Source organism: Notamacropus eugenii, chromosome 7 (assembly GCF_028372415.1).
Source record: "Notamacropus eugenii isolate mMacEug1 chromosome 7, mMacEug1.pri_v2, whole genome shotgun sequence".
NCBI lineage: Eukaryota > Metazoa > Chordata > Mammalia > Diprotodontia > Macropodidae > Notamacropus > Notamacropus eugenii.
This window is the reverse complement of record NC_092878.1, coordinates 16526343-16548549: the sequence shown is the minus strand read 5'-3', so window position 1 is coordinate 16548549 and position 22207 is coordinate 16526343. Positions and strand designations below refer to the sequence as shown.

The window sequence follows — 22207 nt, the reverse complement described above, 5'->3', positions numbered from 1 at the left end:
TGTCTCCGGTGCTAGAAGAAAAGTAATCCATAGCTTTTAAGGATCAATGATGATAATCAGGAAGGAATATTGATCAATTCTGAAGGGGCAATTTCTTAAAGTGAACTTGGCAGAAAGAGGAAAGAAGGGGTGAGTGAAAGGAAAGGACAGACAAAAGAATCCAGTTCTATAGATATTAGATCTTTCCTGAAGGGAGGATGGCCAGTTTATAAAGTTCACTTGCCTTCCATTTGGAAAATCTGATTTTGTGTTTTGAATGTCTGATCTTGAGCAAGTTACTTAGAAATAAAACTGATAATAATACTGCATACCTCAAGGGATTTTGGAAAAGTGTTTCATAAATTGCAATATGATAGGTAAGTACAAAAACCCTACTATTATTTTTTTTAGATTGCTGTCATCCTAGGATCCAGGGTGCACACCAGATTTATATTAATAGGGTCATAGATATAGAGTTGAAATAGATCCTGGACAATATATAGTACAGCTCTCTTTTTACAAGTGTGGGAAATGTGGTGCAAAGAGGTTAACTAATTTGGTAAGACTAGACTAGAGACAACTTTAGCATGTCTGATTTTTCTTGGCCCTTGTGGAAATGGCAACTTCATTAGATATTCCCCTTTTCATAGAAAATGACAGTATATTGTTGTGAAAGACTAGACTGAAAATTAAGAGACTAGGATTTTAGTTGTGGTGGAAGATAGACCCAGGTTCTAATTGTGTGTTGTGAATGGCTTGAAGGGTGATCTCAGAAAATTACTTCAGTTTTTTCATTTATTAAAGAGATTAGCCTAAATAATATTATCAGATTCCTTCATATCAACCAAAATCTGTGTTTCAGATTTCTTCCCTTTTATTCTATTAAAGTGTATATCTCTTATTTCTTGTTTGTAGAAGTTGCTTTCCCAACCCAATATTCAGGGGTGGGGAACCTGCAGCTGGGCCTAGAGGTCACATGTGGCCTTCTAGGTCCTTGGGTGCAGTCTTTTGACTGAGTGCAAGTTTTACAGAACAAATCCTTTTATTAAGGGGATTTGTTCTGTGAAGTTTGGATTCAGTCCGCAGTTAGGCTGCAGGTTCCCCATCTTGATACAGGCGAATATTTATATCAGAGACAAGCTACAAAAGATGACATTTTCTGAGTAAACCAAGGAGTCTAATATGCCCTTTTTACTTCCTTTAGATGAGGTCCCGAAATTTTTTTTTTTTAATTCACTCAGGGTCATGCTCTCAGATTATTCTCCGTAACAACAGAACAATTTCTCTAGTTTTATTTTTTTAAACCTGATTGTCCCAACAGAAGGTTGTGTTTAACACATATTAATAGATGGCATAATTTTCCTGCTCATAATGCCTTTTCTGTGTTTTTCCTAAGATACAATTGGTTGGAATTCATCTTGAGAAATGCAATATATAGTGTGATGGGTGAAGACAAATCTTTCATGAAAGCTGAATCATACCTTTTCATTTAAATTAATTATTTATTAATATTTTCAGTTATTCCTTAACTTGTCAAATTTCTGGAATACACAAGGACTTACATTAATTCCCATTCAGCCATCCAACACCCACCCTTCCTTACACCAGAGAGTGAGCACTATTTCATAGGAACTTTTCATTCTTCCTCTTCAAGACTTAAACTTCATAAAAGATGAAGGGTATCATCAGGCACAGAGGACATACTTGTGATACACAAAAGAGTTAGTGTGAATTGTTTGAAAAAAAGCTTGGTTCAGACTGGGTGGGTGACTCTATGACCCTTGTGCCATCAGCTAAGCCCTGGAGCATGTTTGGCACTTTCAACTTATAAACATTCCCACCAAAAAAAAAAAAAAAAAGCTCATCTTTTTCTGTTTCTGACGGTTTTTAAAAACATCTTTTTTTGCTCCCTCTTCTTTACCTTCCCCTTGACTTTTGTCCTTTGAGCTCTGCTTAGTCCTTAGACATTTCAGTGGTTTAAGCCTGTTAAACTCTCCTCAAAGACTGTATTTTGGTCTGGGATGGTTTAAAAATTAAATTACCATCAGTGATCATGAATGGATTACATTCACATTATTGGTGGTAACAATTTTCAGGCTCTGGGACTGGTAGTGAAACATAATATTTGATTTTCTATTCTAGAACTGTTTGGTAAACTTCCCTCTGATCTCCATTTCTCCCTGCCACCATTTACACGCAAACACACAATATTGGTATACTAAGCACTACTAGAATTTTTTACTAATAATGAATTTTAGTGTAAGATAACCTCTAACAATGTGATGTAGGGCCTTTGCCACTATTCCACATTCATCTTCATTTTTCATGCTTGTGAGTTTTAACTGAGCAAAAGAAATTATTTCATCTTTAAGAAAACACCATTTTTCTTATACGTATTTTGATTTTTCAAAGCAACTAAAAATTTGGGGCTCTAGAGGGCAGTGGTAATGAATTCTTTTAAGTACAGGATGGAAAAAACCTCATGAAGGCTTCATGGTTTTTTTTCATGATACTTTTGCTTTTAAAAAAAATCTTTTATTTTTATATCATCTTTGTTTCTGAATAGATCCTCTCTCCTCCCTTATAACAGAGCAAAAATGAAAGAAAAAAGGTAGATCAGGAAAACTAAACACAGCCACTGAATCTGACAGGGTACGTGATGATCCAAGCTCATATAACCCCTCCCCACCCTCCCAATTAGGCAAAGAGGTACATTTTTCATCATTTTCTCCAATCCAAACTTGGTCATTACAATCCTAACAGAGCTCAATTTTGTCTTTTCTTTCTCTTCCATTTGTTTTTGGTAATAGTACGTGTATCCTACGGGATTTCCCTTTTCAGTCTTTAATTTCCATCTGATCCCAGTTCTTCCCAGTCCCCACCATTCATATTTATAAACATTTATACTTATAAATTTATACAACATTTATAGAGTATTTAAATACATTATACACACATATATAATATTTAAAAATCAAGCGTTACTAGAGTTTTCCAATAACATTCTAGGTGAAGACAGTCTTTGGCAAAAAACGACGCTATTTCTCTGCCGGGTTCCCCTGATTAGCTTCCTTCCTGACGCTTCAGTCTTCTGTGACAATGGAAAACATCTATTTCACGTTTTCATATCTGATGCTTTCACGTGACAGCAAGAACCTTGGAAGGCAGAGGAAATGGATCATTTTCTCCAGAAAAGGAAAAAAAAGTTTATTTTTTTTTTACATTTTTTTTCAGTTATCCAGTAAGATCCGAGCCCGTTGGTTATTCCGGAGAAGGCGCTCAGGCCGCCTGGAGCTGCTCCAGCAGCTTCCGCTTCTCCCGGAGCAGGCCCTGCACCCGGGCTCTGCCCCACTCGATGCGGCTCTGCAGCGCGGCTATCTCCCCGGCCAACAGCAGGGCCGCCCGGAAGCTGCCCTGGGCCTGGCGCAGGCTCTGGGGCACCAGGATCCCGAACCACGTCAGGGGGTCCCGCTCCGGGGCGGGCGCGACGGCAGCGGGGGGCGGGGCGGGCTGCGGCGGAGAGGCCCCGGGCTGCGGCGGAGAGGCCCCGGGCTGCGGCCGCCTCCGGAGCACCGGGGACGCGGGCTCGGGCTCCCCGGAGTCACTCACACCGTGGGCATCGGCGGCTGGCGCCTCCTGCGGGGACCCAGGTTCGCTGAAAACCACCTCGAACTCCGGCCGCCCAGGCTCGGGCTCACTCGTGCGGACCCGGAAGCAGGGAGCCATGGAGGAGCTGTACTGCAGGGGGCCCACAGACTTGGCGCCCATAGCGTAGCGAGTCTTGGAAAGGGAGAACCAGCCCTCCTCCACTCGGGCGTTCAGGGCCACCCGCTTCCCTTCCAGCTGCTCCAGCTCCAGAAACAGCTGCACGAGGCTCGCATCGACCTGCCTGCTCAAGGACAGCAGGGCCTCGGGCCCGGAGGCCGCCGCGGTCCGTCCGTCCCCGGCCGCCGCCATCGCCCGGAAGCCGCTGCGCCCTCCCTCTGCCCGTCCCGCCCCTTCCCCTGCAGCCGGCCAATCAGCGTGCTCCCGTCAGCCACTGCGCGAAGACCTGGCGCGCCATCTTTACTAAGGGCAGGAAAACCCATCTTCCCAGAACCCTCTAGATTCTCTGTATGAACATAGAGTTTCCATTTTATTTAAGATGAAAAATCATACCACGTGAAGTATTATGCTGTAGTAGAAAGAGCAATAAATCTGGAGTCTTGTCTTAGATTTAAATTGTGATTTTATTACTACCTATTAGCTCAAGATCAAGTCACTTAATTAGATCAAGTCACTTAATTTCTTCTGGCCTCAGTTTCCACATTTCTAGAATGAGGTGGTTGTCCTGGATGGTACCTTCAGTACCATGAGACTAGGAGGAAAGAAGTACATATGTGTGTGTGTGTATATTATATTATAATATTATAATATATATGTATGTATATATACATATATAATGTATATATCATATATATGTATATTATATATAGATATATAATATATATGCATATACACACACATATACATACACAGTGTATATACACACACACTATATATACACATACACACACTCTCTATATACACATACACTATATATGTATATGTACATATATGTACATATATGTACTATATATGTATATATACATAATATGTATATATACAACTAAGGGGTGGAAGTTAGACCTTAGAATTATTACTTTTTATACTTTAAAAGTATAGACGTGTACTTTTATATATACAAAAAGACATCATTCCCTTTTATCTCTCCCTCTTAAAAAAACACCCAAGAAAAACAAGAAAAAAACCTTATAACACATATTCTTGGTCAAGCAAAAGAAATTACTTTATTGTTGATTGCCAAAAAAATATTTCTTTCCTTTGCACTTTGAGGTCATCACTTCTGCATTAGAAGATGGTTAATATTGTTCATTATCAATCCCCTGGATTAATGATTGATCGTTGCATTGAACAGAGTTCTTGATTTATTCAAAAAAGTTTGTCTTTCCAGAATTGTCATATAAATAGTTTAGTTTTTGTTTATTTCACTCTCAGTTCACACAAGTCCGCCCAGGTTTCTCTTAAGCCATCCTTTTTATCCTTTCTTATGGCACAATAGTATCCCATTTACATATCATATTTATTCAGCCATTCCTTACTTAATTCCTTAATTAGCACAGTGTCTGGCATGTAGGAGATGCTAAATAAATGGTTATAGACCAGTTGACTGACAATCCCTTACAGTTCTTTGCTACTATAAAAAGAAATTCATAAATGTTTTTGTATATATGAGTTCCTTCTCTTTCTCTGCTCTCTCTGGGGATTTAAGTTTTGAAAAAAATAAGTTTAGTAGTGGTAGCTTTAGGTCAAAGCATATGACAGTTTAGTAACTTTATGATCATAGTCCCAAATTCCTTTCCAGAATGGCTACATTAATTCACAGCTTTACCAATGGGATAGTAATTCCCTTCCAATATTTTTCACTCTACCTTTTTTGTCAACTTTTCCAGTCTGATAGGTGTGAAGTGAAACTTTAGAATTGCCTTAATTTCAATTTTTCTAATTACTAGCTATCTGTAGCATATATATCTGTATTATATCAATTTCTATTGATAGGTTGTATTTCTTTTGAAAATTGCCTGTTCAGTTTTCAGAAGAAATCAAAACTGTGAGTAATAACATTAAAAATACTCTAAATCATCATTGATTAAAGAAATGCAAGTGAAACAACTCTGAGACATCATTTCATGCCTATCAGATTGGCTTACATGCTAGAGAAGGAAAATTTGATAAATGCTAGAGGGCACGTGAAAAAATAGATACATTAATGCACTTCTGGGGTTGTCCAACCATTCTGAAGAATAATTTGAAACTATGCCCAAAAGGTTATTAAATTGTGCATACCCTTTGACCCAGCAATACCAGTACTAAATCCATATCCCAAAGAGATTAAAAAAAGGGAAAACGACCTATATCCACGCAAACATTTATAGCAGCTCTTTTTGTGGTGGCAAAGAATTCGAAATTGAAGGGATGCCCATCAGTTGATGAATGTCTATGCACATGGCATATGATTGTGATGGAATATTGTTGTGCTATTGAATACTATGTATGTACGTATACACACATACACACATACACACATACATATGCATACACATATATATACACATGTACATATATACACTTGTGTGTATATATATATCTATATCTATGTCTATGTCTATGTCTCTCTCTCTATATATATCTTTGGGGCTTACTTTTGGAAGATGGTTTGTTTGCCAAATGAGACCCTGGGAAGACACTAAGCAGCCCCCTTCCCCCTTCCATCTCTCCTCCCTTGCTCCCTCCCATCTCCCTTCATCCCCCTTTGAAAGCCTAGATATTGGTGCTTCCTTCTCTGGTAAGTATGTATGTATGTAATGGTCAGGCATGGGAACCTGCCTTTTCATTTTTATTTCTCTGTATTTTCTCTGTTGGATAGATAGAAGGTAGCATTGGAAATTTAAAATATAAAAAGACATGTCTGGAAGCATTTAATTGAACTAATTAAAGTGATTGTTGAATTTTCTTTTATAAATGTAGATCGAAGAACCTGTGATAGCACGCCCCTCACTCCTGCACCCTCCCGACACTATGTCAGGGGGCTTACTGATGCAGCCTCTCGTCCTCAATTCCTTACTGATCCTGAGTACTTAATTTATTCTATTTCCTCTACCTTTCTTTCTTAATTGTGTGGCCTTTAAAATTTCTTGCAACTCCTGTTTCCTATCTAGGGCCTTCCAAAATCATTGGTGGAACAAATAGGATAAACATTTTCATTCCCTACACTTCTAATTCTTGTTTTTTCTCTACCCTTAGGTCATTTCAGCATCTGTGGTACCACTTCTCAAAATGGATGGTATAAACAACTCTGTGGTAACTGAATTTGTGATGCTGGAGTTGTCAAATTCTTGGGAAATGAAAATTTTCCTCTTCTTATTTTTCTTTTCATTCTACGTAGGAATCGTGCTGGGAAACCTCTTCATTGTGATAACTGTGATTTTTGACTCTCACCTTCATTCCCCTATGTACTTCTTGCTGGCCAACCTTTCTCTTACTGACTTTGGTCTATCCTCTACGACAGTCCCAAGGATGATCCTTGACATTTTCAGTGAACGTAAGGTCATTTCTTTCTCAGGATGCATGATGCAGATGTTTTTTATCCATTTCATAGGAGGAACTGAGCTGGTGCTGTTGATAGCCATGGCCTATGACAGATATGTAGCCATCTGTAAGCCTCTCCATTACCTGATTATTATGAACCGCAAAGCATGTATTTGTTTTGCCACTGTTGCCTGGATGATTGGGTTACTCCACTCTGTGTCTCAGTTTGTTTTTGTTATAAATTTGCCTTTCTGTGGTCCTAACAAACTTGAAAGCTTTTATTGTGACTTTCCCCAGGTTGCAAAACTTGCCTGCAGAGATACTTCCAGGGTAGTATATGTAGTCAATGTAAATAGTGGGATAGTCACCATGGGCACCTTCTTCCTCCTACTCATGTCTTATATCATTATTCTGGTCACTGTCAGACACCACTCTTCAGCTGGTTTGTCTAAGGCTTTCTCCACACTCTCAGCTCACCTCTCTGTGGTGTTCTTGTTTTTTGCTCCTTGTTTCTTTGTCTACGTGTGGCAAGTTCCCACATTGTCTTTGGATAAATTTTTGCTTATTTTTATCTTTCTCATAACCCCCTTCTTGAATCCTATCATATATACGTTTAGGAATAAGGACATGAAGATGGCAGTTAAAAGACTAACCAAGACGATTGTTGCTTCTGTGGAATTTTCATGATGGATGTTATTGATCAAAATCAAAAGATGCTTCAGGATCTTCTTGACCAGCCCTTTAACCATTAGATGATATGCTAGATCAGTAGAAATTTAATCAGAAAATCACCTCCTCCTTAATTCTGCAGAGATGAGAATTCTAACCCTGAGCTGCTCTGGCATTGATGACATCCATGTTTTTTTTAGTGTATCCAGTGCCATAAATTGGCCCCTTATTTGCATAGGATTATGTTTGGACAGCACAGAACTTGGTAATAGATACTTTAAGAAATATTTTCCATGGAATAAATATTTTTCATGGAAAATCCATATTTACTTCAAATGGTCATGTGCAAGTTCCTAGGCCATGTATTTCCTTTGAGGAGCATATATTAATGAAGATGAAATAAATGGTCTCTTATCAGAAACTGGAGCGCTTTCTGATATAGGGTGAAAATGAAGAAGAGTGATAGAAAAGACAATCCTCAGGCACAGCCATTTGAAAGATTCTAAAGGGCAAAGAACATGCTTCATCATCTCTTCAATTATCCTTAATTTGTAACATAAGGTATCACACATAGTGGAAACAATAAATATTGTGCAAGCAGGAGTACTTTACCAGCAGCACATGCTATAGTGCAAGAAGACAAAACTGATTTCAAAGCTATCACTGAATCATGGTGGGATAACTTTACTGTAATATGGCTTTGGATGATCAAATTATACTTACCAACAAGAATCAGGATAGGTAAGTGGGAGCATTTTACAATAAAAAAAAAAAACATTTAAATGAAAAAAACAGGATATGGGGAGGTAGAGAAAGAAGTATGTTGAAGAGCATTTCAGTGATGATTAATGGATGAAGAAATAGATGAGATTTTGTCATTGGAGGATATTCCATCTGGAAGGAAAGGAGAAATTGATGAAAACTTTGGGAAGCATCACAAGTAAGGCAAAGTAACTATAATTACTGCAGACTTCAACTGTATCTCTCCAGAAATCTCTGGATTTTTCTCTGCCACTCTGTTTGCTGTCTAGGTCTGTGTTTTCTCAAAATAAAAATTCCAAAATCTTTTCTTCAAAAGGTAGAAGAACCAAAAAAGGGGAGTTTTATACTATATCTGATTCTCACTTATATAGCTCTCATTGTTGGGGTTAAAATGTTGGAACTCTTCAGAGTGAGTGACCATTCTCTCAGAGTTTGTGATACAAAGGAATAGGTAATGTTTTACATAAACCCTAGATGTTGGGAAAATAGATTTCCAGGAGTTCAGAGGAAGGATTGTGATTCTTCATTTTCAAAGAGGACCACTGACATCATGGGTGATCCCTTGACCTGTGTGTGAATTGGATTTAAGTGAGGCAGAATTGCACAACACTATCAACCTTACTCTGTCTTCCAGAGTCATCAAAGTCCAGTGCAGAGAGACAAAAGTCAGGATGACTGGTGATGCCTCAAGATGCAGGGAATGACTTTGGTGTCTTCTATATTTGTCCATGCTCTAAGCACTACACAGCTTCTACTTAAGCTTCCTTAATGGTCATTGGAACAAATTATTCTCATTAGCCCATTCCAGTGGACACAGTCCTCCTATGTTGGGGTAGACACTTCCCTAACTCACCTATGTATTTGAGGCCTGTCAGTTACGCTCAACCTGATTTAAGGCCATCTGCCAAGTTTATTATTGGGATGTAGCCACTGTACATTCTTCAATTTCTTTGAGCCATAGGTGAGAACTGAGTGATGGGTAAACACCAAAGAAGAATGAGCAGATTTGAAAAGCTCATGGGAAGCCCCCACACAAGAGGTCCCAGTTCTCCTTGAACACCCTATACACTCCCAGCTAGGATCCCAAAGACTAAAATTCTATAGGCAAATGTGCTCAGGAAGGATGGCAAACTCTCAAGGTTAAAATTCTGAAGACAGAAAGAGAAGTGATTCCACTAACAAACACAAACCAGAATTACCTGAAGAGATTAATGCTGATGCATAGAGAATTCAACAATAAAATTAAGTATAAAATATATATATATATTTATATAGAAAGTGGAGGTAGGGGAAAGGAACAGATGATGAATCTAAAGGCATGGGTTAAATGTATAAAAAAGTGTCAGGAAATGTTAAAAGTTATCAGCAGAGTCTGACAGAAAGCTAAAGAGAATAAAATTTATTTTTTAAATACAGGATCAAAGAAGTGACAGGATCACTACTTGGTTTGGATGGGATGATAAGTGACATGACACAAATGGTAGATATTTTGCTTTCATGGTTGCTGTTAAGGGGAATGATCTTTGTACTAGAAATGACAGAATAAGAATGATAGAACTGGGAATGAATATTAAGTCACCACATTGTTGGTTATTGAAAAACCTTGCAACTAATCATGAAAGATGGAATGACTAAATAAATTCTCTTGACAAATCCAAAGGAATATTATTGTGCTTTGAGAAATAAAAAATATATCCATGATGAATTTTGGAAAGGTTTGCATGAACTGATGAAAATTAATTAAGCAAACAGAAGAAAGTAATATGTTTAATCATTATAGAAAAGTAAATGGAAAGAACATAAAAAAATTTAAATGAATTTTGGAAAATTAAAAAGAATAAAGTTTAAAGAAGAGAGATGAAAATTTCCATTGTTTTCCTTTAAAGAGGTATGGAATATTGCATACATTTTCAGATTTTTGAAAATTTGATAGATTTTCCTGATTTTTCTTAAAAAAGTTTCCTTCATATGTTGGATGGCTCTCAGGGAGGGAAGATGGAGAGAGGGATAGAGGGAGAAAATTAGGCAATGAAAAAACTAAATGTTTATAAAAATTTATTTTGAAAAAGAAAACTGTTAAACATGATCCTGAGTCCTTGTCAGTGATGTTTGAAAGATCATAGAAAATGAGAAATGTATGAAAATACTGAAGAAGAGCCAATGTCTCACTTTTACAGAATTTTGAAAACTGTATATCTATTAACTTGATTTAATTTCTGTTCATTCAAAATCTTTTCAACTTAATAATTGAAGAGATTCATTTTATCTTTTGTGATTACTTGAATTCCTTGTTTAGTTAAGACACTCTTTTAGCTGTAGCCGTGAAATGTATCTTACCTGGATCACTTCTACTTTTAGCATTTAGGTCACATAATTATTATGAGTGGGAGAATTCCTAACTAACAAGAGATCAGGAAATCGTAGAAAATAATATAGACAATTTTGATATCATAAAATTGATAACCTTTTGTCCAAGAAAAACCAATTTAGTTAGAATTCAAAGATATTTAGAGCTGTGAAGCAGATGGGCCTTGCAGTCACACTGTTAACTCACCAATTCACTAGCAAGAGTTAGCACTCCTGAGAAATAATCTTTAACATGCAAATGAAATCTTTTTATCTATTTCAATACCAAGTATTTCTGTAACTGCTCCACTGGTCAATATTGTTTCCCTTTTTTACTGGTTGAAAATATTTTCAAGCTTTCAGATATTTCTTTGGAATATCCTGAAATCCAGTACTTTGGTGAATTTCTTGAAGTAATATTAAAAATTTTCAGACTATCTGTTCTAAATTCTGTTCAACTTTAAGGTTTTCCTCCTGGATGTCCAAATCAGCAGCCAGGAATCCTTGCAGTATGATGAAAATCTTGCTGTGTCCTGAAGGAGAAAGTCTGAAAAGGAGAAAGAGATCTTGTTTTTAAGATAACTAAATAAAAAAATCCCATAGTCTGACTCATGACCAAACAAGCATTAGAATCACAGAAGACAAAATGGACATAATAGACAATGGAGAAAATGGATATAAAATTTAAATAGCTTTTGCACAAACACTCAATGCAGTTAAGATTAGAAGGGAAACAAGTAATGGGAATCCTGCCCTCAAGGAGCTATAAATTTATCCAGCTCTATTTTTTGTGTGTAATCCAGTCTTGCACCTCTAACTGCCTATTGGAAATCTTAAATTGGACATAACAGAGATATCTTAAGCAAAATATTTTCAAAACTGGAGTTATTCAGCTCCCCTCCCCAACCCCCACCAGACTCCCATTACCTCCTCCTCTTCACCAAATCTTCCCCTCTGCATTCAACTATATCACCATCCTTTTTGAATATCCATTCCATGCTATGGCCAAGTAAACTCACTTATGTTTACTTTTAGATGGTCTAATGAAGTCTCCTTCCAATCTTGAACTTTAACTATCTGACTGTCCTGAGTTAGTACTGGCTATACTAGTCTGTAACCAACATGTAAAGATTCTAAAGATTCATTTATTGTTGATTTAATGAAACAGAAAAATCACACCTCAGTCCTTTGGTTGGTTCTGTGTCAAAGGCCAAGTGCAACTTCCAGCACAGCCTGGTACACATAACATTTTTGGGGAACACATATCACAGAGAAACAACCAGATAAATGGGTAAGCCTATCAAAGTATAAACAAAGCCCTGAGTCTTTGCCACACTAAGTCCTCATCTCTCTATCTTTTTCACAATCTGTGTTCATCCTTCATTTTCGAAGAGGTCCATGACATCAGAGAAATGATGACATGACTTGCACTTGACTTTGTTTTGAGTGAGGGAGGGCTGTGCAAGGTCACCAGCCTCCCTTTCTCCTCCTGAGTCATCTGGATCCAATGATCAGATACTCATCAGGATGACTGGAGATGGTCCAGGATGCACTGGAAGACCTTGACCTATTCAGGTACTCACTTAGAGTAATGCCCATTTGGTGAATAGACCTCTTTAACAAGTAAACAGGGAATGACTCCTTCAAGGAGCAAGAGAAAGAAAACAAAAATAAGTGAATGGATCTGGGAGGGAAAGAGTAACAGTTACTATTGATCATCATTCTGAAGTCAGGAGTATATTGGATCACCTTAGTTCACTGGTCCTGGCACTCCATTCTTTTAAAGCTGCATCAGAGTGAGAGAAGAGACTGTGCTATGAAAGCCACTGTCGTCTTCCTCCTTTTACAGATCAACTGCCTAACTTTCTTAATTAAGGTCACACCATAATTCTGATATAACTTTATTTTCACATTTTTCTTTCTCTCTCAAAGGAGTAAATATCAAACCAATCTGTAGAAACATTCTTCCTTATTGCAAAAACTCTGGACTCCTCTCTGAAGGTCATTATTTCACATCAAGAAGGATATTATTTTCCCTAAAGCATAAGAATAACTTCTCTGTGCAATCTCACTTCCCTTCTGTTTCATTGCCAAGCAACCCTTCCATTGATTTTTCCATAGGGAAAACCAGTGTGATTTCAAGACAAAATTACCAGTGGAACACAATTATGTGTTGTGTATTAGAGGTATCACCAACAACAAATGGTCACTAGATTTTGGGTCAGCTAAGTGTTTTCATTTTTAGTACAGAACAAACTTACAGTTATTTTTTCTTTAGAAACAATTACAAAGGAGGTGGGGTGGGGGACAATTAATATCCTTGAGCTTTTTTCAACCCCAGTGAGTCTTCCTTCTATCCTGTGATAGAAGTGATAGGTAAGAGAATTTAAATTCTATTACATCCCTTTCACACAATTTTTCTCCCCTCTCATCTCCCCATCCTATCTCTCTTTTTGCACTCAGTTGACAATTTCCTTTTCTGTTTCCCACCTCCCCAACTCCAACAATATTTTATTTCCCTGCTCTGTGGTATCACCACAAAATGGTCATTCAATCTTAATTAATGATCTCTAGTGATAAGGGCAACTCCCTCTCTCCCCCGAAAAGTAACTTATCCAATTGTGGGGCCATTCTAATAATTAGGAATATTTTCCTCATGTTGAACTGAAATCTTCGTATCTAGCATTTGTCTGTTAATTCCAATATATCTTTCTGTAGTCAAGTAGAACCAATCCTAATTCCTTTTCCTCAAGATATCCCTTTGCATAATTGATGACTGTTATGCCTTCTCCTTCCCAACATAAGCATTAAATTTCTTCAAACCATCTCCATTAGGAATAATTTCTAATTACCTCGCTACACTGATTTCTTTCAACTGGAGATGTTCTGGCTTTTCACTGTTCCTTCTAAAATGTGGCTTTAAGAATTAACACTTAACTTAGATATGATTTGATTAAAGTTAACATAGATCTTATGGGTAGTCAGCCTCCTTTATGATGAATATTTACATGTGAAATATACATATGTATATTGTCTATCTATATTTATATAATTTTCTTCTGGAGGTCAAATTACAAAGTCTGACTCTCGGTTATTTCTACCATACTTTAGACCATAAACAGACTATGTAATGAGGACTGATTCTTTCTGTTTTTTTTTGTAAAGGGAGAGCAAAAAAGAATTCCAACCAAATCTTGGGAACAATAACTTTTACTTTTTTTGTTTTAAAATTGTTCTTCTGAATTTTTGATGGTGGAAATTAATATCTGGATAAGAGAATATCTTCAGAACCATAAAGAGAGTGATGGAGATTTTTTCTTTTAATGACAGTGAGGTAGTCAAGATGGGATGCTTGCAAATTGTGAAACACAAGCCTCCTAGACTAAGATTTGGGAGACAGGGTAAGAGAAGGGGAGATAAAGAATGAGTAAAAGTAGACAATATGAGAAATCAAGAAATCTTTTAGGAGGAGAAGATATTTGGAATCTTCTTCAGTTTGTGAGATAGCCTACTGTAGTTCAGGCTCTATGACCTTAGGTGAACTATTTACCAATGGGGATTCAATTTTCACATCAGTAAAATATTGATAATATTATAATTTACCTTAATGGATTGTGAGGAAAGTACTTTGTGAATGGGCAAAGTATTATTTTGATATAAACCACCCTTATTGTTAACTGGGTATCTTTGCTATCATAGAGATTGAGAATATATCAGTAATACCAATCTCACTAAGGATGATCGCTCCTTTGACTCCCGGATAAAAGGGTAACTTAATTGGATATTCATTTCTTTGATAGAGTGCCAACAGTGTACAGTAAATCAGGAATGCCTTGCGAATCAAGAGACCTGGGTTCTAGTTTTGGCTCAGTAACTAACTAACTTAGTATTCTCACTTATGGAGTCAATTTACTCAATTAAATGAAAGAATTGGATAAAATGACTTTTTTCAAATCAGACATACCTTGTATTTTTTATTTCCACCCTTTTTCTTTGTTTAGAATGATTGTATTTGAAGAGACTATCAAAGAGTCAAAGACAAGCAATTCTTCTGGGGATCTCAGCACCTGGAGAATTCTTGGCTATGTCCCAATCCTGATGATGTTTTCAGAGTAAACAGAGAAACCAAATATACTCCCTTTTTCCTTCAAGTGAGTTCAAGGAACCTTGATATTCTGGTTTACATTATGCATTTTTTCATGTTTTTTTGTTCATTACGACAGCATTAGTCACAGATCATTCATAGTTAGGGTTCTTCCCCACTTACCTGCTTTTACACTTTTGTTTTCTTATACCTAATTATCACCAGAAAGAACATTGAGGAACAACGATTAAGAGATGGGATCTTTCACCTCAACTTAGCCTGTTTGTCCTCACTTGTCTGCCTTTTATTTTCTTAAACTCCATTATTACTAGAAAGAAGACTGTGTGCAAGAGGTATTAGGAGGTGGGATTTCTTAACTTCATTCATAACCTTTTCACCAAGATTTGATTAGATGAAAATCTGTTTCTAGGAATACTGAAGAAGAAGATTGAATAAACTCCTTCCTGGAGCCTGGTGGTTGCTTTAGATCAGTATTTATTTTGCAAACCTTTATTCTACACTTGATCCCTCTAACAACTTTTTGGAACACACAAAATGAGTACAACTAATATATACACAGACATACCCATGCACACACCAATACTTCATTTCATCAGGTAGTGCAATTATTCTATTAAAGCACTGTTTCCCTTTTCATATCTCTCTTCTTTTACTTTATTATCAGAAATTAATAAGAAACCTGGGATGGTTTGAAGGTTAAGCTGCTATCAGTCAATAGTTCCTCACGTATACTGGAGATGGAAGCAGTTCTTGAGCCACAGAACTCATAGGTGAGCATTATATTTGTATATTTCTATCTAGAAGTATTTAGTAAACCTCACCCTGCTCTTTATGTTCTCCTCACTCTCCATCTCCCTACCCCCAACTCCAAGCAAATACACTTGAACACATAGAGTTATGTAATACGTAATTCTGAAATCATTTAGCATTGTTGTAGCTTTACAAATATTATCTGTTATTGTAAGATCAACTACGTGACGCAGTGAGTATGCAAATATCACACATCCTGGTGTTCCACTTCTGACTCCAGAGATCAAGATTAATTATTAATCTTTTAAACAGAATTAGGACCACTTTATTTTTTTTGCTTTTTCGGAAGCAATTGGGATTAAGTGACTAACCCAGGGTCACAGAGCTAGTAAGTGTCTAAGGCTGCATTTGAATTCAGATCCTTCTGAATACAGGTATAGTGTTCTATCCACTGTGTCACCTAGCTGCCCCATTTTAATTTTCTTTGAGGGAAAGTCACAGTTGTTTTCTATCTTTATTTTTGATTGTTCTAAATCACTGACACTTTTGGGAACTGGTGGAGAGATATAATGTATTCTTTCCAGCAGGAAAAGGAAAAAGACCCCCTTTGAACCCTCTTATTTTCTCTGACTTTTAAGACAGGTTTATTTGTAGTGAAAAACCTTCCTGTTGCATGTGAAGTATTGTGACATAGATGAATGAGAAGAATCTGAAGGCCTAAATTAAAATCTTTTTAATGCTAACAATCTGTGTGATCTTGGTCAAGGCTATTAACTTCTCAGGGCTACATCTTTCTTATCTGTAAAATAGGGAGTTAGGCTAGATGATCTCTAAGGTCTCTTTTACATCTATCTTTTTTTTTCTCTACTCAATTTTAACACAACTGAACTACTTGCTATGTCCTGAATGCACAACATTTAACTGGTTATAAGGAAGGATATAAGAATGTTTGACACATTTTCAAATTCTGAAGGATGTTTAGGATCATTTAGTTGAGTTCCTATACTTAATCAACAGGGAAGTGAGAGTCAGAGAAATGGCTTTGCCCAAAGATAGGGTATTCAGTTATAAAATCTTAGTTATAAGGGATCTCGGAAGCTATTTAGATCAACCTATATTAGATCAAAAGTCCTCTTTACAATGCTCCCCCAAAGGGGTTGTTCAGTCTTCAGTGGAAGACCTCAGATTAGAAGCTAATGACCTTCTGAGAAAACTCATTCCACTTTGGGGCAGTTTAATTTCCTATTTGATTCTAAATGTTCCTCTCTGTAACTTGCATCTAAATAGATGAGTGCAATAACTCTCAGTTCTACCATGAGTTTATTCCATCTTCAAATCATAGCCTGTCCTCTGTATCATTAAAGACAGTCCCGCTGACCCTCATTTCTCTTACGCTAAACGGTCCCAATTGTTTCAACTGATACTCTTACAGTAGTGCCAATACAAGAACCCGTCTTCTTCTCTTTTTAAAACATATATTTTATTTTTTCCCCAATTACATATAAAAAACTTTTTAACCATTTTTAATCATTTAATCATTTTTCTCCTCCTCCTCCTCCTCCTTCCTCCTCCTTCTTCTGCTTCTCCTCCTTCTTCTTCTCCTACTCCTTATTCTCCTCCTGTCCTTCTCCTTCTTCTTCTCTTTCTTCTCCTTCTCCTCCTCTTTCTCTTTCTCCTTCTGTTTCTCCTTCACCTTCTCCTCCTTTTTCTCCATCTCCCACTTCTCTTCCTCCTCGTTCTCCTTCTTCTTCTTCCCACACCTACTCTTGCAAACCTATTTTTCTCCACCCCTCTCCTGATTACTTCCAAGTACCTAATTTTTTGTTCTAAGAACCTTTCTTTGTTCTTCACCCTGAGCAGCATCACCTCTATGCAAGGAGGTAGCTAGCATGTTCCATCATTTGTATATAGAATTGTGGTTGGTCATGGAATTGATCTGAGGTTTAAGCCTTTTGAAATTATCTTTGCAATATTATCATTGTATAGATTGTTCCAGTTCTTTAATTTCTCTTTACATTATGCAAGTGTTATCAGAAGTTCTCTGAATCTATTACCTTCATCATTTCATACAGCACAATTATATCATATTTTTGAGTCATTTTCCAGTCATGTCCAACTGTTTGGGACCTCATTTGGGATTTTCCTAGCAAATGCATTGGAATGGCTTGGTTTAAAAAAAGGTTAAATGACTAGGTTATGGTTATACAGCTAGTAAGTGCTGAGGCTATATTTGAAATCAGGAAGATTAATCTTCTTGACTCCAAGTCTAGCACTCTATCCATGACACCACCTAATTGCCCTTGTATTCCATTCCATTCTCTATAATACCATGTGTTTGAATGTTCTTCAATCGATGGGGGCACATTTACTTTTCAGTTATTTGTTACCAGAAAAAGAGTAGCTATAAGTATTTTTTTGACCTTTTTAATCTTTCTTTGATATCTTTGAATATAGGCTTCATAGTGATATTTAGAGGTCAAAGGGTATGAATACTTAATAATTTTTGCAGCAAAATTCAAAATTGTTTTCCCAAATGATTTGACCAATCCACAGCTCCGCCAAGAGTGTATTAAGATCAAGCCTCAAACCCAATTCACTCTGGAGCTCATAGACTGGACAAGTTCCCAACCACCTAGCACAGAATGGGTTTAAATATGAAATAATAATTGTTTCTGTTTTATCTAGGACATCTAGGGTTTTCTCCTCACAGTTTGATTTTTTTAAAAAGGGCCATCCCTTGAGCAACTACTTAAAGATACCTATTCATTGAATGCATGTATCTCACTCAAAGTGAGAATGCTAAGACCATAACCTTAAAGGGCGAGGGTCTCACATTGCATCCTGGGCCATCTCAAGTCATCCTGATGAATATCAGACCACTGGATCCAGATGGCACAGGAAAATAAAGTGAGGTTGGTGACCTGCACAGTCCTCCCTCACTCAAATCAAAGGCAACTGCAAGTCATGTCATCATCTTGATGTCATGGTCCTCTTTGAGAACGAAGGACAAACACAAGAACAACAATTTACGTGTTTAATCTCAGCTCCTCCAACAATTGTAATTTTCCTTTTTTTGGTCAGATTTGCCAAGAATTTTTTTTTCTCTTGTGTCTCCCTCAATATTTCCCTTCCAATGCTTACAATCTAGGTCTTCCTGAAATCATTGCTGGGACAAAATAGGAAGCAACCTTTAGTTCTCACACTATTTATATCTTTCTTATTCTCTACCCTCAGGTCATCTAACATCTGGGATGCCGGCTGTATCAATGGATGGAGCAAATGTTTCGGTGGTAACTGAGTTTGTGCTGCTAGGACTGTCTGCTTCTTGGGAGATAAAGATTCTTCTCTTCTTGTTTATCTTTTCATTCTATGTGGGAATTGTGTTGGGAAACCTGTTCATTGTGTTCACTGTAGTTTGTGACCCTCACCTACACTCCCCCATGTACTTCTTGCTGGCCAACCTCTCCTTCATTGACCTGGGTCTATCTTCCACCACAGCTCCAAGGATGATCACTGATATTTTCAGTGAACATAAGGCAATTTCTTTCCCAGGGTGTATGATACAGATGTTCTTTGTCCACGTCATGGGAGGAACTGAGATGGTCCTACTCATAGCCATGGCTTATGACAGATACACAGCCATCTGCAAGCCTCTCCATTACTTGACTATAATGAGCCACAAAACATGCATTTGTTTTGTAGTGGTTGCCTGGTTGATTGGGGTGATCCATGCTGTGTCTCAGTTTGTTTGCATTGTAAACTTGCCCTTCTGTGGCCCTAACAAGATTGATAGCTTTTACTGTGACTTTCCTCGAGTGGCAGAACTTGCCTGCACAGACAGCACCTGGGTAGAGCAGGTGGTCACTGCTAACAGTGGGCTTATCTCCATGGGCACCTTCTTCCTCTTAATCATTTCCTACATCTTCATTCTGGTCACTGTGAGATATCACTCTTCTGCTGGTTTGTCCAAGGCTTTCTCCACACTATCAGCTCACATCACTGTGGTGTTTTTATTCTTTGGTCCATGTTTCTTTACGTATGTGTGGGAATTCCCTACCTTATCATTGGATAAATTTTTGTCTGTACTTGACTTTGTTGTTACTCCACTTTTGAATCCTGCCATCTACACATTTAGGAACAAGGATATGAAAGAGGCAATGAAGAGATTGAGCAGGAAAATTGTGAGTTCTAAGGAGACATCATGACAGATTTTATGAAACAAAATCAAGGCATGCTTCAGGATTGTGCTGAACGCTTACAGACCTGTGTAGGGGATGGTATATACATAGATACCATGGCCTAGCATGCCCTAAGGTAATCTTTTGGATCCTAGAGGTGGAGTTATTTTGGTAATAATTGGGAATAAAGTAACACCGCCTACTTTCACCTTCTACTTTGTGATGTGGAATATATAGAGAAAAGAATCATAATTCTGTGTTTAATGAATACGACACGATCAATTGTCATGTACCTAGTTCAGTGTCATATTGTCATAAGAATCTGTATTTGCAATTATACTTGGCCTTTGCTGAGCTTAGTTATAAGTACCTCAGGCAAATAACTTATTATTTCATGGAAATTCCATGGTCCCAATCAATATATTATGGGTTTTTATAAACTAGAGAGAGTCCACAATCCTTTGCATTCGCTGTCCTTCATATTATGACTATTGCCTATTTTCTGAGCCCTATTGGATACTATTAATTTTTTAAATGCTCTTTATTTCAACAAAATCTACTTGCCATGTCCCACACAGGTAAGTTATTTTTATACCTCTATATCTCTTCTTACGTTGGTCTTGGTCCCTGATGTTCTCATCTATTTTTCCTCATTCTAAGTATTTTGTTGCATCCATCATTCAATGCTTAAATAAAATATTTTCTAGTGATGTTTTTCTGACTTCTCAGTGGGTACTGAATGCATGCTCATCTGATATTATTGTACCTTTTACTCCTGTTAGACAACACATATTCTTCTTTTGTCTTTGAAGACGCCTTTTTTCTAATTCAGATACCATGTTCCCTTCTGTTATTAATGTCTTCTCTATTGGTTTGTCTGCTTATACTCAAAGTTTTTAACTGAGTTTTCCCCTTTCTGAGATATTCAGTAATTTCAGTATTTTTTTCTTTCTTATATTCTTATATTACTCACTTTCTGATTCCTTCCCCTTTGTGGGTGATTTTCTCAGGGTCTTTATTTCAAAGTTCCCTTAACCTCATGGGCTGTTTATGTTTCAATGACTTTAGTCTCTGCTTCAAGTGACTTTGATGGTGGGTGGATATCAGAACTTGTGCCAGCTAGATACTAGTCTCTTTCCCTCAGATTTACTGGAGTGCCACAAATGCACACACTTGTGTTGTGCCCCAATTCTCTCTGTTCCTCTCTCTGTTTGAGTTCTACTGTAGCACACAGAGGTGCTGCATTGCCCAGCCTAAGTAAGTATCTGCTTTGATTTTCCAGTCCCGGGAGGAGGGAAGGTAGAGTTCAATCCTGTTGCAAAATTGGAGGTTGAGTTGTTTAGGTCTCCTATGGGAATGTAGTGGATGGTGGTGGAGGGGATGCTGAATGAACACATTAGAGGCTAGGGATAAATTTTCTCTGTTACTCATTCATTGAATGTTACATCATTTTAGAGCTGAGTTTCTGAAACCATGAAGATATCCAAAAATGCTTTATGTCTTGCACATAATTCTCATTCTGAAGAAGTTTCTTAGAGTCCTGTTATCTATGATGCATACTTTACTCACTTGTAAGCTCCTTTAGTTCAAGAAGCTTGTATCTTTCAATTTTATATTGGACTCAGTGTCTACCACAATGTATCACACACAGTAGATTCCTAGTAAATACTTGTAGGAAGAAAATAGGCAGACTGGAAGAAATAAGAAAAAAATAAATTAAAGTGTAGTTTAAGTTGGATGACTAGGAATGAAAATTCCATACTGATTTTGTTAAAACATAGTTGATTACATTTTTATCACCTACTCTGTACTCATTGCAGTTATATTCAGGTGGGGATGTTTTAAGGAAAAGTTAATGTAATTCACTGTAGTATTATCAAGGCCTTTAATGTGGACTATTTAAATTTATATTTTTCTTATACCTTCATTTTCCTATGAGTGGGAATAAGATGTCCACCACAATAATACTATAAGATCCCAGAAACCAGCTAATCATAATCGATGGAAAAGAAAAATGGATTAGTTTGCGCATTGTTCCCTCTTCAAACAGCAAAATATAGTTGAGAGAAAAGCCTACCATTTCTACTCAGTGAAGACAGTAGACCCACCACATTCCAGTCTACTTTTTTGAAAACGAAGTTGTTGAGTGGGGAGTATGCCTTGCTTTCCTGTTTGATTAAAGAATATCTAGGGGGGAAACAACTATTAGACGGAATAGAACTTGAACCAAATCCTATGTTGATGTCTGAAATCCTGTTTTGTTTGATTAGGGTGTCCCTTCAGAAACAAG

At 37.2% G+C, this 22207-nt stretch overlaps 3 protein-coding genes across 3 annotated transcripts; 2 read left to right on the top strand and 1 right to left on the bottom strand.

The window, feature by feature from the left end:
• Positions 1-1461: 1461 nt before the first annotated feature.
• On the bottom strand, positions 1462-4176 carry VMA22 (vacuolar ATPase assembly factor VMA22). The gene has a single exon (XM_072624625.1). It carries the CDS (start codon positions 3934-3936, stop codon positions 3259-3261), a length of 678 nt encoding a protein of 225 aa, XP_072480726.1. The 5' UTR covers positions 3937-4176; the 3' UTR covers positions 1462-3258.
• A 2664-nt stretch (positions 4177-6840) lies between these two features.
• Positions 6841-7829, top strand: LOC140513961 (olfactory receptor 4F4-like). Its single transcript, XM_072623907.1, has one exon. It carries the CDS (start codon positions 6856-6858, stop codon positions 7792-7794), a length of 939 nt encoding a protein of 312 aa, XP_072480008.1. The 5' UTR covers positions 6841-6855; the 3' UTR covers positions 7795-7829.
• An 11161-nt stretch (positions 7830-18990) lies between these two features.
• LOC140514055 (olfactory receptor 4F21-like) lies at positions 18991-19944 on the top strand. The gene has a single exon (XM_072624032.1). It carries the CDS (start codon positions 18991-18993, stop codon positions 19942-19944), a length of 954 nt encoding a protein of 317 aa, XP_072480133.1.
• Positions 19945-22207: the final 2263 nt, after the last annotated feature.